This window comes from Aedes aegypti, unplaced genomic scaffold (assembly GCF_002204515.2).
Source record: "Aedes aegypti strain LVP_AGWG unplaced genomic scaffold, AaegL5.0 Primary Assembly AGWG_AaegL5_hic_scaff_712_PBJ_arrow, whole genome shotgun sequence".
NCBI classification, from domain to species: Eukaryota; Metazoa; Arthropoda; class Insecta; order Diptera; family Culicidae; genus Aedes; species Aedes aegypti.
In genome coordinates, this window is record NW_018736399.1 from 2,549 (window position 1) to 15,000 (window position 12,452).

General features: G+C 41.8%; 1 protein-coding gene and 1 long non-coding RNA gene across 2 annotated transcripts; one reads left to right on the top strand and one right to left on the bottom strand.

Moving 5' to 3' along the window:
• Positions 1 to 461: 461 nt before the first annotated feature.
• Positions 462 to 1,033, bottom strand: LOC110681323 (nectin-3-like). Its single transcript, XM_021857077.1, has 2 exons — positions 937 to 1,033; positions 462 to 748 (listed from the first exon to the last, which is right to left on the bottom strand). The coding sequence occupies exons 1-2, from the start codon at positions 992 to 994 to the stop codon at positions 462 to 464; spliced, it is 345 nt and encodes a 114-aa protein (XP_021712769.1). The 5' UTR covers positions 995 to 1,033.
• Positions 1,034 to 6,122: 5,089 nt separating this feature from the next.
• LOC110681321 lies at positions 6,123 to 7,791 on the top strand. Its single transcript, XR_002503162.1, has 3 exons — positions 6,123 to 6,267; positions 6,405 to 6,600; positions 7,733 to 7,791. It is a non-coding gene; the product is annotated as an uncharacterized LOC110681321 (long non-coding RNA).
• Positions 7,792 to 12,452: the final 4,661 nt, after the last annotated feature.

The window sequence follows — 12,452 nt, forward strand, 5'->3', positions numbered from 1 at the left end:
TAAGTGCTATATAAGAATTAAACTTTATAAATCACATTGAGGGCATTCAACATATATGTAAAATATCTGTATCCATTTATTAACAAAACATCAAATTTTGTCTTTAGAACAAGCTTTTGATCTTCAAACAAATTTTCAGGCCTGCCTTGTTATATGCTGTACCAATATGGACTAGCTGTTGCGGTAAATGAAATGTAATATGTTGATAAACAAATGTTAATAAAAGCTTAATTATGTTTAACCAAATTAGGGTAATAGTGTTGTCTAACACAGAACACCTAGGTGTAAGATATGAATGAATTGTTTGGAATGATACTTATAAGGAATTTAAAAAAAGTAATGAGAGAGTTGTTCAATCATGTTAGTCAAATCTACGAACTCAATGCTCAGAAAATCTGACATCGTTGATTCCCGTTATATTTAGGTGGAATACTTGAAACCTTCATTTTGCCCCAATCGAATCAAACTGTATACTCACATCTCACGCTCAGATAGTATCCAATGCTCGAGTACTGGAAATTGAGATGCCGCGAGGTGCACTTGTACCAGCCGGAGTGTTCCCGCCGGATGGAGCTGAAATTGAGGAATCCATCGCCAGTCTGCGGCACCGGAGTTTCGCCGTCGTCTTTCTGCCAGACCGGCATTGACGGTGGATTTGAGTCGACGTCGCATTTGAGCGACACTTCGATGCCTTCCCGCAGCGGATAGCCGAAGCCGGGCGTCCGGGTGATGGCAAACGAGGGCGTATCTGTGTGTTTTGTGGCGCACAATGGAAATGAAACGAAATTTTTAGAACGAATGAAAGGATTGTGTTTGCTGGTAGTGACTGTGACACGACGCGACGCCGGCGGATGAGCAAGTTTTCCGCTCTGGCGCCTGTTTTTGTCTCTATGTGTATTGCAGTTTTCGGGTGGAGTATTGAGTAGGTATACTTACACTGAACGTCTAGCAGGATCGAGGCGTTTTGACGCATTTTGAGTGTGGGATGCTCCATGACGCACAGAATTCTCGCGTTGTGATGCACCCGAAATACGGCCGGAAGTTTTTGCTTCCGAAATGGCACCGGTGTTTATTCTGTACGGTTCCTTATCCTGCGTTGCATAAGAGATGAAAAAGAAGGAAACAAGAGTCAGAGATATTGCCATTTTTGCAGGTGCTGTTTAGCAAGAGAACATTGTATGAAGTAATTAAACGACGATTCTCAATTGTTGAAGTACTCATAAGAACACTAAGCTTAGAAACAAACTTTGTTCCAGTTGAAACGTTATGCTAGGAATAATAACACTGATTTAAATCAGGATGATTCATAACTAGCAAGAAATATAGCAGATTTTCACTCATCAAAGCTCAACATTACGGGAATATCCTTCTCTCCAATGTCACGAATTTTCTCAAAACTGATGTTGAATATTTTACATTTAGGATACAAAAGGTTAACGAACACGAACTCTAGGCTGTTATTACCAGCATTTTAGTTGAACTGATTCTGCAGTAGTTACTTCACAACATTTCAAGTCCCGCAAAAACTCCGGTAAATCCCTTGGTGCATTCATAACAAACTGCGGAAGCACGGTTATATTCGGCTCTAACGAGGCTTCCTCCTCCGTGCGCGCATGTTTTTCTAACGGGGCTTTGTGGGGATTTTTTCTCACTTGAAAATTGTAAAATTCATCAAATTGTGTGCACCACTAATCCGCATCCGCAACCCGAATGAAAAATGTGTGAACAAGAATGAAGGCTTCTTCCCGTCGGTCCGTACGCTGGGAAAACATGTAGCGCACATCCCGTCTATTTTTCTTTCATTTCCTCCCTGGTTATGGTTTGCTGTTTGGCCCAAACAGTTTGGGAAGGTTGGCACTGCTGACTAGGGCAGCCCAGCCGGTATAGTCGCACATCGCATCGGGTGGTAGCTGCTGCAGTCGTAAGCCAAAAGCGTGCGCGATTTTCATCCCGGTTTTACAGCGGAATGGTTTGCACGCTACTGGCAGCAGTATCGCAGTTTCAGAATGAACGCTTCCATGGCACAGTGTTTCGGTTTTGTCGATTTCGTGTGCTCAACCTGTTAACGCTTAGCGTCACTGGTTCAAATAATGTTAGCCCTTGTGATACTGAGCAACTTTGCAGAAGACGCCATCTTTCTAAGTGGTCAGGCTACTGAGCTATCCGTAAAACAAAAATTCTTTGCTCAATAGCGCCGCCTGGTGGCAAAATTTGGAAACTTTCGGCTCACATAATGTTAGCTCTTGTGATACTGAGCAACTTTGCCGAAGACGCCATCTTTCTAAGTAGTCAGGCTGCTGAGCTATGCGCAAAACAAAAAGTCTTTGCTCACTAGCGCCGCCTAGTGGCAAAATGTCGAAACTTTTGGCTCAAATAATAATGTTGTGATACTGAGCCACTTTGCCGAAGACGCCATCTTTCTAAGTGGTCAGGCAACTGAGCTACGCGCAAAACAAAAATTATTTGCTCACTAGCGCCGCCTAGTGGCAAAAATTTCATGCCCACTAGCGCCGCCTGGTGTCGTAATTCCGTATCAGAATGACCACCGCATGTCAGCCCTTGAGCTACTGAACAACTCTTCCGAAGACACCAACCTTCCAAAACATCAGGATCAAGAGATATCATATGTTACACAATTTTGCATTCTTATCCCTCATGGTTCATATAGTGCAAATCAGAAAAAGCGCCCCTACCGGCCAAGTTCTCAATTAAAAGGATGATCCTCAACTCATAAAGGTAGATCGTACTTAGCACTGAAATTTCGCCGAAGACACTACTGTGCTATTTCTTTTGGCATACGAGATATTCAACAACACTCCCAAAGTGATGAAATCCCATAAGCCCTGGGTCTCCTATAACGTAGATTCCTATTACCCCCAACCATGTGTCTAATAGGAGACCTGACTGTATTTGCATCATTGGTTCGCCATTTTTACCCTAGCGTTACTTTTGAGAAGGGCCTAAGAAAAAAGCCTTAACAATTTTCAAAAAATTAAAACTCAGAAACTATTTGTCTGATCGGTTTGGTGTCTTCCGCAAAGTTTTATGTTATCGTTGAAACTATCTGGAAAAAAATTTACACTGTAAAAAAATGTTGTAATTTTTTTTCGGAAATAAAGCTTAAAAATCCATTTTCTCAAAAATCTTTCTTTTGATTTTTTTTTCATTTTTGTATACCTTAAAGTAGACAAAAAATGAAGTCTTTTGCACAGTGGGTCAAGATGGAGAAATCATGGACAAAAAAGTTATGATTTTTAAAAAGAGGTTGATTTTTCAATATGGTCTAAATGAACTTTTTGAATGCTTTTCGACCCGATTTTATGAAAGTACGCAATATTTGCAACAAAAAAGGTCTATGAAAGCATTTTATTTCATGTTCTTATACAATGATGGAGCGTCCTATTTTGATACAGATTTCTTACTTTTTCACTTATGTTTACAATTTTGTTTACTATCATTACGGTTTGAAAATTGCTCAACTTCTATTTTATCTACGGAAACTGGAATAAATGAATGGTATTTTTGTGTTTTCTGAATAGTTATTGCTTTCGAATATTGTTCATTAAGCTGCTCCTTGATATGTTCATACTCTGTTGTAGTTGCATAAAAAAAGATAATTTTGTAACGAAAGCTTTTCACACTTAACAGCAGCAGTTTAAGCGCCACTCCCCTATGGAGACTGCTGTTGCTTTTTATAGAGGCCCGGCTTGAGACACTCGTTCGGGCGGGTCAATAGGCTCAAACAGTCGTCAACCTCAGCGTTACCAACAGACCAACAAAAATCTTTATACCTAACGGAATCTAAACGGAATGAAAAAAGAGGAAACTCAATATCGGGGCAAGAATCTTCAGCATCAATATCCCAATCACCCTGAGTGGAGGCGTAAATTACTGTCTTAGCACAACTAAACTGTCTAAAATTCTGAATTCAACATGTTCTATATTCTAGTTTTAAATTTACCTAAGTGACGTCACTTGCTTTACATGAAGTTCTTCGAGCTCATTATGGTTCATAAAAAAAAAATCAGATCTGACCTGTTATCCTGTTTTGGCGCAGAAGATCGGCAGCAGCAATCGGAAGCAGCGTGGCGGGAAGCGTCTTGGTGGTGAAATCGTGGTAGATGGCGTGGTACTCGTTAACCCAGAGACCAATAGGACTGGGCCCGAGTCGGAATGGCGGGTTGATATTCAAACGAGCGTGATGAAGGGCATCGATCAGCGGGCACCATTCATCCAACTGAAAGAGCGTGGTGGTAGTAGTCGTAACGCAGCGACCAATGGGACTTGGCCGGGTGGCGGAAAGGCTGGCAGGTGATATTGGACTTGAATACGAAGACGGGCTTCGATCAGCGGGCACCGTACATCCAACTGAACGAGCGTAGTGTTGCACAATTCCTGCTCCGTGTGCACTAACGTGATGCAGACCCCTGGTCGGCGATTCCAGCAGATTCGGCTATCGAGCGGATCGGCTGATTATGTTGCGCTATTAGGTAGGCAACCCGTGTGACGTGTCGAGCAGTGAAACGCTTGGAGAATACTGCTGGTTCCTATGTTGGCCACCAGTGGCGCGGCCGTCTCTAGTAATGCGGTAGTAGACGATGCTCCCAAACGCTTCCACTCAGAATTTCCCCGGATGGGAGTGGGGTGGCTTGTCAGGAGGGAAAGCGATTAGGGTGGTCCTTCTGGATTGCTTATCGGATGTTTAACGGGTATCCGAACAACTTTCTGGTCCCAGACTGGCACCCACGTTGAGCAGTGGGGATTATACCTGTTCAACGTGTCAATTTATGAATTTAAATTCTATCAACGCCATAGTACTAATCTTACCAGCGAATACGGTTTTAGCCAGCTCGTCCTGTCTTTCCAGAACAGCTAAATCCCGATAGAGATCTTTTGGGCCTACATTGATTTGAAATTCAAGCTCATTACCGGTGAGTTGTTTTTTTTAGCACGTGTTATTCTACTAGCAACACTATTTAATTTAAATATTTGCCTATCACTTGGCTCTGCCGTACCTAAATTAATTTAATAATTAATTCTCAAAACGTTTGAACTTATTTTAATCACTACCTTGTTAAGATGTTCAATTCAACTTCACTTGGTATTAACTTTCAATACTCAGTTTTTTCCCGATGTGCACTTGTTCACGATCTCCACTCGAATAAATTTAAAAAACCCATGCCAACTAAATTCTGCATTCAAACAGTGACCTTGAACACTGGACGCTATTGAAATTCCCATCTTTTCATAAAAAATCTACCTAAATTGAGGCTGTCTCATTCTGTTTTATATGCATGATGGACTTATACATTTTTTTAGTCCGTTTTCCACTGGTTTGTTTTTGAGTGCCAGCCTATCTTTTTCTAAAAATTTTGGATGGTTTGTTGCAACGTTGTGAGATCGCAACGGTACTCACGCCGCAGCCAAAAAGCTTCTGAATTGCATTTCTCTTTCACAGAGAGGTGGCGCTACGCTTGTAAAGAAGCTAAATGCTTTCGTGCAGAAAGCTGCTCTATACAGGGGTTATTCGATTTCATTACATTCTCGCCGATACGTGAAAAATAAAAATTTTGAAATTTTCAAATTTCAAAATTTTTATTGTGGGTCAGTCTGCTAATACTAAATTTTAATAAAATAAAGGTATTTTATTTAATCTTTTAGGTTCTAATTTAACCCAATTAATGAAATGTATGCTTTTCTGAACTTATCTAATAATTCAATCCAAAAAACAAATTTTCGCTACTTCATTGTGCTCCAGCTGAATTCATTCAATAACTGCTTCATTCATTCTACATCTCAATATATCCGTAACATACACAATAATTATACCTAACCAATAAACCTCAAACAAATTTGAGAAAATCATTTTAAATGTTCCTATATACTCCAGAGATATCTGGATAACAGTGTTCCAAGATAACCGAAAAACTCCAATAATGATTGGAAAATCAATTTGTTCTTTTATACTTGTAATTCATACTTAGCTGCAATTCAATACAATACTCACTTCGAACCCTCGTTCACGCCCTCTTTCTCTGACACCAATAACATAGCGAAATTGACTGAAGCGTTTGTTGACGAACGCTTCGTATACTAATAAAAAGCTAACGGGTATTCCCTCGGTTCCAAACATTGCGAAATGTCAAACCGAAGCTGTCATACGTCTGGCTATGGAAAATCGAGCTGTGTGAAAACAAATTTCTAATTGTTGGAAAAGTGGAAAATTTATACTATTGCAGCTAAAAATTAATGGAAAATACTAAACCGGTAAGTTAATTGATAGGTAAACTAATGGATTTTGAACGTTTGAGAAGTGAAAGTGAACTGTAAGTGATGTAATTCAATCAAAATTGGAATGTTTACATGAAGTGAGTACCCATTCTTAAGGTACAATTTACTTTTAGGAAAACTGATGGAATACCAACGCATTGACGAATCGGGAGGAAATGCAGGTGCAACGTCTCAACCGAAGAGCTGATTTACTTGGGGATTTCGTCCTGAGCGATACAGGATCACTTGAAGGAAGTTAACCCAAATAAACCAACGACGTGAGGAAACAAATTGACATCTCGAACGCCGTGGCTGCCGTAACACCTCAGAGTGAGTATTTTGTTGTTAGGCGAACCCATTTGTTTATGCACAACACGACCGATGTGCCGTCATAGCTGTGTTTTTTACGCTCTTTTCAAGAACGAACCGTGGTATGTTCCCGATATTCGAGTGCCATTTAGGTCTTCCAGTACGTACGTATTGGTGCCTAAGGCCTCTCTGACGCGGACTTTAGTGAATTTTTGGCCGAACTTCCCAACATAGTGTTTACTTTTGTCGGAAAGATTAACATTCTTCTTGAATACTATCTCACCGGGTTTAAATGTATGTTTTCTATTTGCTCGGAGATTGTATGGAGTTGCATATCGTTGGTAGGCCTTCAAGAGATTTTCTCTGACCAGTTCAAAAAGCTTTTTCTGATCATCATGCAGGGGAAACCCAGTGTCTTGATCAGGATTCGTTAGATTCCTCAAGTGCTCGTATTCCCTACCCGAACTAACCATGTTTCTTCCAAAGTTCAGAAAATATGGCGTAAATCCAGTACTGTCGTGTACTGCCGTACGTATGGCCTGGGCAATTTGATGCACGGATTCATCCCAGTGTTTATGATCTTTTTGCTTGTTAAGGGCGCAACGGATAGCGGTCACGATTACCCTATTTACCCGTTCAGTCGGATTGGGACTGGGATGATATACTGACAAATTCCAATGTGTTACTCCATATCTATCCAATAACTTTTTGAATTGGTTGGAGTGGAAGACTTTGGCATTATCAGTAATGCAAATGGATGGGGCTCCAAAAAGTGTGAAGATATTTCCTTCTGTGAAAGCACACACTCCGGCAGCTGTGGCGGATTTCATGCATTGCACCATCACAAACTTTGAGAAAAAATCAGTGACAACTAACAACCAAACGTTACCATGCTTTGAACGGGGATATGGTCCAAGAAAGTCCATGGATATGAGCTCCCAGGGACGTGAACACATTTTAGGTTTCCCGCACTCAGGGGTCACATTTTGGTTTGGTGTTTTGGACTCTTTACATATGTCGCACGAATAACAGAAACGTTTAATTTCTGTTGACATACGAGGCCAATAAAATTTTTCTCTTATTTTAGCTAAAGTTTTAAGAAAGCCAAGGTGTGCTTCTTGATGTATTGATTGCATAATTTCTTTTCTTTCAGCTACGGGTACGACATACTTCCATCGAGATCCAGCATCATCGAACGGAGACAAGTTGGTGATATATTTGAAAACTTTCCCATCGCAAATACGGAAGTCCTTATACGCATCGGGGCGAGTTTCAATCTGGCGTTTCAATTGGGCTATGAACGCATCTGGAAATACAGCCTCAACCGTGAAAATGCTTCTGGATAGCGCATCGGCTGGAATATTATCGGAACCTTTCTTGTACTGGAGGACTAGGTCGTATTTGGACAGCTTCAACGCCCATCGTGCGATCCTCGGGGACTTGGATTCAATGGACATGGTCCTCAAAAACGTGAGGCTCATGGCATCGGTCTGAACAATAAATTGGCTGCCTTCCACAAAATGACGGAAGTTTTCAATGCTGAGTAACACAGCCAAGCACTCTCTTTCTGTCGCACTGTATTTTCGTTGGGTACTTGACAATTTCTTCGAAAAATACGCGATGCATTTCCGAATTCCATTCTGCACTTGTACTAAGACGGCCCCAATGGCTAAATCGGAACTATCCGTTTCTATGATGAAAGGAAGACCGAAATCGGGATTCCCTAAGATGGGCGCAGTCACCAAAGCAGATTTGAGTTTAATCAACGCGTTATTTGCCTCTTCAGTCCAGGTAAATGTTTTTTTGTTTTTTCTTAAAAGATTCGTGATTGGAGTTGTTATTTCGGAATAATTCCGAATAAATTTTTGATAAAACCCGGATAATCCCAATAACCGTCGAATATCCTTAAGGGTTTTGGGAACCGGGTAATCTAACACCGGCTGGATCTTACTGGCATCTACTGAAAGTCCCTCCTCTGACAGGACATAGCCCAAGTAGCGAATCCTTCTCTGGCAGAACTTTGATTTCAACAAGTTAATGGTGAGACCAGCCTGTTGAAGTCTCTTCGCTACTTCTTGAATTAACTGTAGATGGTGTTCGAATGATACCGAGGTGATAATTATATCGTCTAGGTACACATAAACCCAGGGCTCGAGATCATATCCGATCACTTTGGCCATTAAACGAGCCATCGTCGCTGGGGCGTTCGTAAGCCCAAAAGGCATCACAGTGAATCTGAAAAGACCTTTATTGGTACGAAACGCAGTCTTATCCTTCGACAGAGGGTCAAGTCCCACTTGGTAGTAGGACTCAGATAGGTCAATCACAGAGAAGTACCGTGATTGTTGGATTCGTTGTAAGATTCCGACCATGTTTGGGAACGGGAAATCGTCTCTCTTGGTACACTGATTGAGCCGCCTAGAATCTAAACAAATTCTCCACTTACCATTCGTTTTCTTAATCGGAAGCAATGGATTAAGGAAGTCAACGGGACCTGAACATTCTTCTACAACACCCAATCTCCTCATTCTTTCCACTTCTTCGTCTATGACCCTTTCGACAATGGGAGACCAGCGGTACGAAGGAAATTTTTGTGGCTTCGAACCTGGCAGCAATTCTATCGAATGTTGTATTAGGTCCGTACGACCCAGACAACCTTCTTTCGTCGCTGGCAAATGAGTGATAGCTTCGAATAACTCTTCCCTCTGACTGTCGGTTAGGTCATGTTCAGTGATTATATCACTCGGTCGCTCAATAATGCGATCGGGTACTTCGATTGTCGGCATTTCTAGGCTGTCGTCAATTTCGGGTTGCGCAAGTTGCGGTTTGATAGCCGACGAGGGCGATAATTCAAAACAAACCTTTTGATCCGTCAACTTAAAGTATCCTTCAATCATGTTTAGACTAGCTGAATCAGAGTATGGGTCTGAATCATGCTTGTGAAGTGATTCAGGTTTAGACATGGGATTGTCTGGTATTACTAACTGGAAACCGAACTTTTCCAAAAAATCCATACCCAGAATCAAATCTTTGGACACTTCTGGAACGATTACAGTAGGAATCACATAGGTTGCTGATCGGAATGTATAGGGTATGTTAACGTATCCTAAACAGCGATAGGCAGTACCATCTGCTGTGGATACTTTTAAATTGATTGAGTTTATTTTTAGACCTAAACGTTCAACCAGGGGTACTGAGCTTATGACAGATACGCTAGCACCTGTATCCGCTAGTCCTTCGACTTCTTCGTTTATTATTTTCACTTTTAAATGAGGACATCGATTGAAGTGGGTGTTAATATGAAATGTTCTGTTGAAATAGTTGAAGTTAGGGACCGAGTCAGGCTTGGGATTAGGAGTTTGGTCCTCATTACTCCTTTCCTCTACTCGTTTTTTGACTCCGACTCTTCCTTGCTTGGGAGATTATGTTGGTTAGGGCACCGAAAAGCTGTGGTATCGGCCTGACCACAAATGTGACAAAAGATTGTCTTACGCTTGTCACAATCTCGCCACATATGGCCAGTGCGGCGACAATTCCAGCACAACACTGAAATTGCATTGCTTTCCACTCCGTCGTACGGTTTTTCAACCACTTGACGATTTGAGTGAATTCTTTGCCCCGTTCCAGGCCGACTAGGTTTAGCTTTGAAGGCGAAGAGTTCCTCCTCGGTTGCTTCTTCGCACGGTAGAGATTGTTCCTCATCAATATCTAGGTGGTTTAACGTACCCGGTTTGACTGGGCTTTTGGGATTGTACAGAGTAGATTCTAGCGCATCGAACTTGTAGCATAATTGGGCCAAATGTTCTAATGAATGAATCGGTTCAAGGGCCAAGCGACGTTTATATGACACCTTCATGTTTTCAATGATGATGTCATATTTTTCCGTTTCAGCCATAGGCTTCATCATTCTCTTGGCCAAGGTCTCCATTTCCGTTAGGAAAGCACTAAATCTCTCATTTGGTCGCTGTTTTCGATTCCTCATCTCTTCCCGCAGTAGTCGATCCCGATTAGGGTTATCGTACCGCATTTTTAAGTGGAAGACCAAAGTATCCCAGTTATGGAAACGTTCCTCATAGGTGGTGTACCACACATAAGCATCGTCCCGGAATAGTAAATGAGCATGTATGCGTAAATCTTCCTTCTCAATCCCATAAGATCGGCACAACATTTCAATTTGCCTCAAGAAATCAATTACTGGCACAGAATTCGACTCACCTGTGAATTTGGGCCATTTTTCAATAATATTACATTGTTGATGAGGCAACCGTCTCATCGGAAGCCCACATCCAAAACTGGCTGGTGGTCCATTTTCATTTCTAGGCGTTCTTGCTATGCCTACAGACCCCGAGACAGGAGGTCGTGTGCTATCCATCGGGTGACTTTCAGATCGTCGTCCCATTAGCGGTTGGTTATTGAAACCCACCACCGGACTGAATTGAGAATTCAACGGGACTTCAGGATGCAACCGTGGAGTGGACACTCTCGCATCATGTCCACTAGATCTTTCGTAATTTCCTTCATTTGGAATACGAAAACCTGGTTGACCTAACAAATCGTGGGATTTTAATTGTAAAGGAGGGGTAGGTTGATTAATTCTGGGAGCTTGCCTCTCCAATGGTGTATATGCAGTACTGTGGTTCTGCAAATTGACATTTGCAAATTCTTTGGCTAAGTTATCCATGGTCACTTCCTGTGGCTCAACTCTCACACTCCGTGATTGTTGAAGCTGAGTAAGCACTTGGCTCACACACGTCTTGACGTAGTTCTCGATTTGACTGACGTGAATATAACTAGTTGAGTCGGCCTGCGGTTCAGGAATTGCATCTGGTTGTTCCGTTCTAGTGTTCTGAAATGTGCCCACTGAAGGGTGGTTTATTGGATTATGTCCCCTCAAGTTAAGTGGAACCGTTTGAGAAGCATTCTCGAAATTCGAATAAGCATTCGATTGCGCCGACGGTCTCCAGTTGCTGTTATCAGGAGCTGTAACTACACTTCCACGTGGTTGGTCGAATACTTCAGGAGATCTTACAACCGGGACGGACTGAGCAGTGCCAGAGCTCGTCTGTAACGCAAAATCGACTCTGGGATCCAAATCAATCAGATCAGAACCCCTATCTGGAATTACGGATGCGGTCTGTTCTGTTAGTAAAAATGGATTTGCTACATTAACTGGATCCATCTGTTGGGAAGATTTATCCTTGGGATAATTTCCGAGGAATCTAGAGCCATGTGCAGTTTCATCGAATCGCGTTTCATTAACCGCGTTTCCTAGGGTGTTAGAGGACTGATTTCCAACTGCAGCATCTGTCAAGGATTGATAGGCACTGTTGGATGTCCCCGTTAGGCGATTAACCGGTACATATCCAGCCAAAAAGTTCAAATCTATACGAAAGTAACGATTGGCTAAATTGCTAATCAATTCTAATAACTCTTTCTTATTCTCGTGTTCCATTACGGAAACCGATACATAACGTCTGACCCGTTTATGGTAATGTACTAGACGTGATAAACATTCAGGAGCGGGTCCGTTACGAAGCTTTTGTTCGATCTCACGTAGTCTGTGAGGAATTAAAGCAAAGTCGTTTGCAATTGTCTGAGAGCATACTTGCATAACATTAGCAAAGTATTCTTCACTTTCCCGCAGCAAGTTACGTAAGGTACGCTGACGGGTATTTGGTGGACCATCCGTTGGGTGACCCCGAAGAGCCAATTCGTAATTCAATTCTTCCTCGTCAAGCTCGTTGGCGTTAATTCTGTAGTATTCCATCTTATTTCAATTTAAAACTCCAAAATCCCAAACTTAAACCTATCCTACAATACTTCTAATAACTGAATATGAGCTGAAAATCTTGCTTGCTGGATGTGAAAGTAAT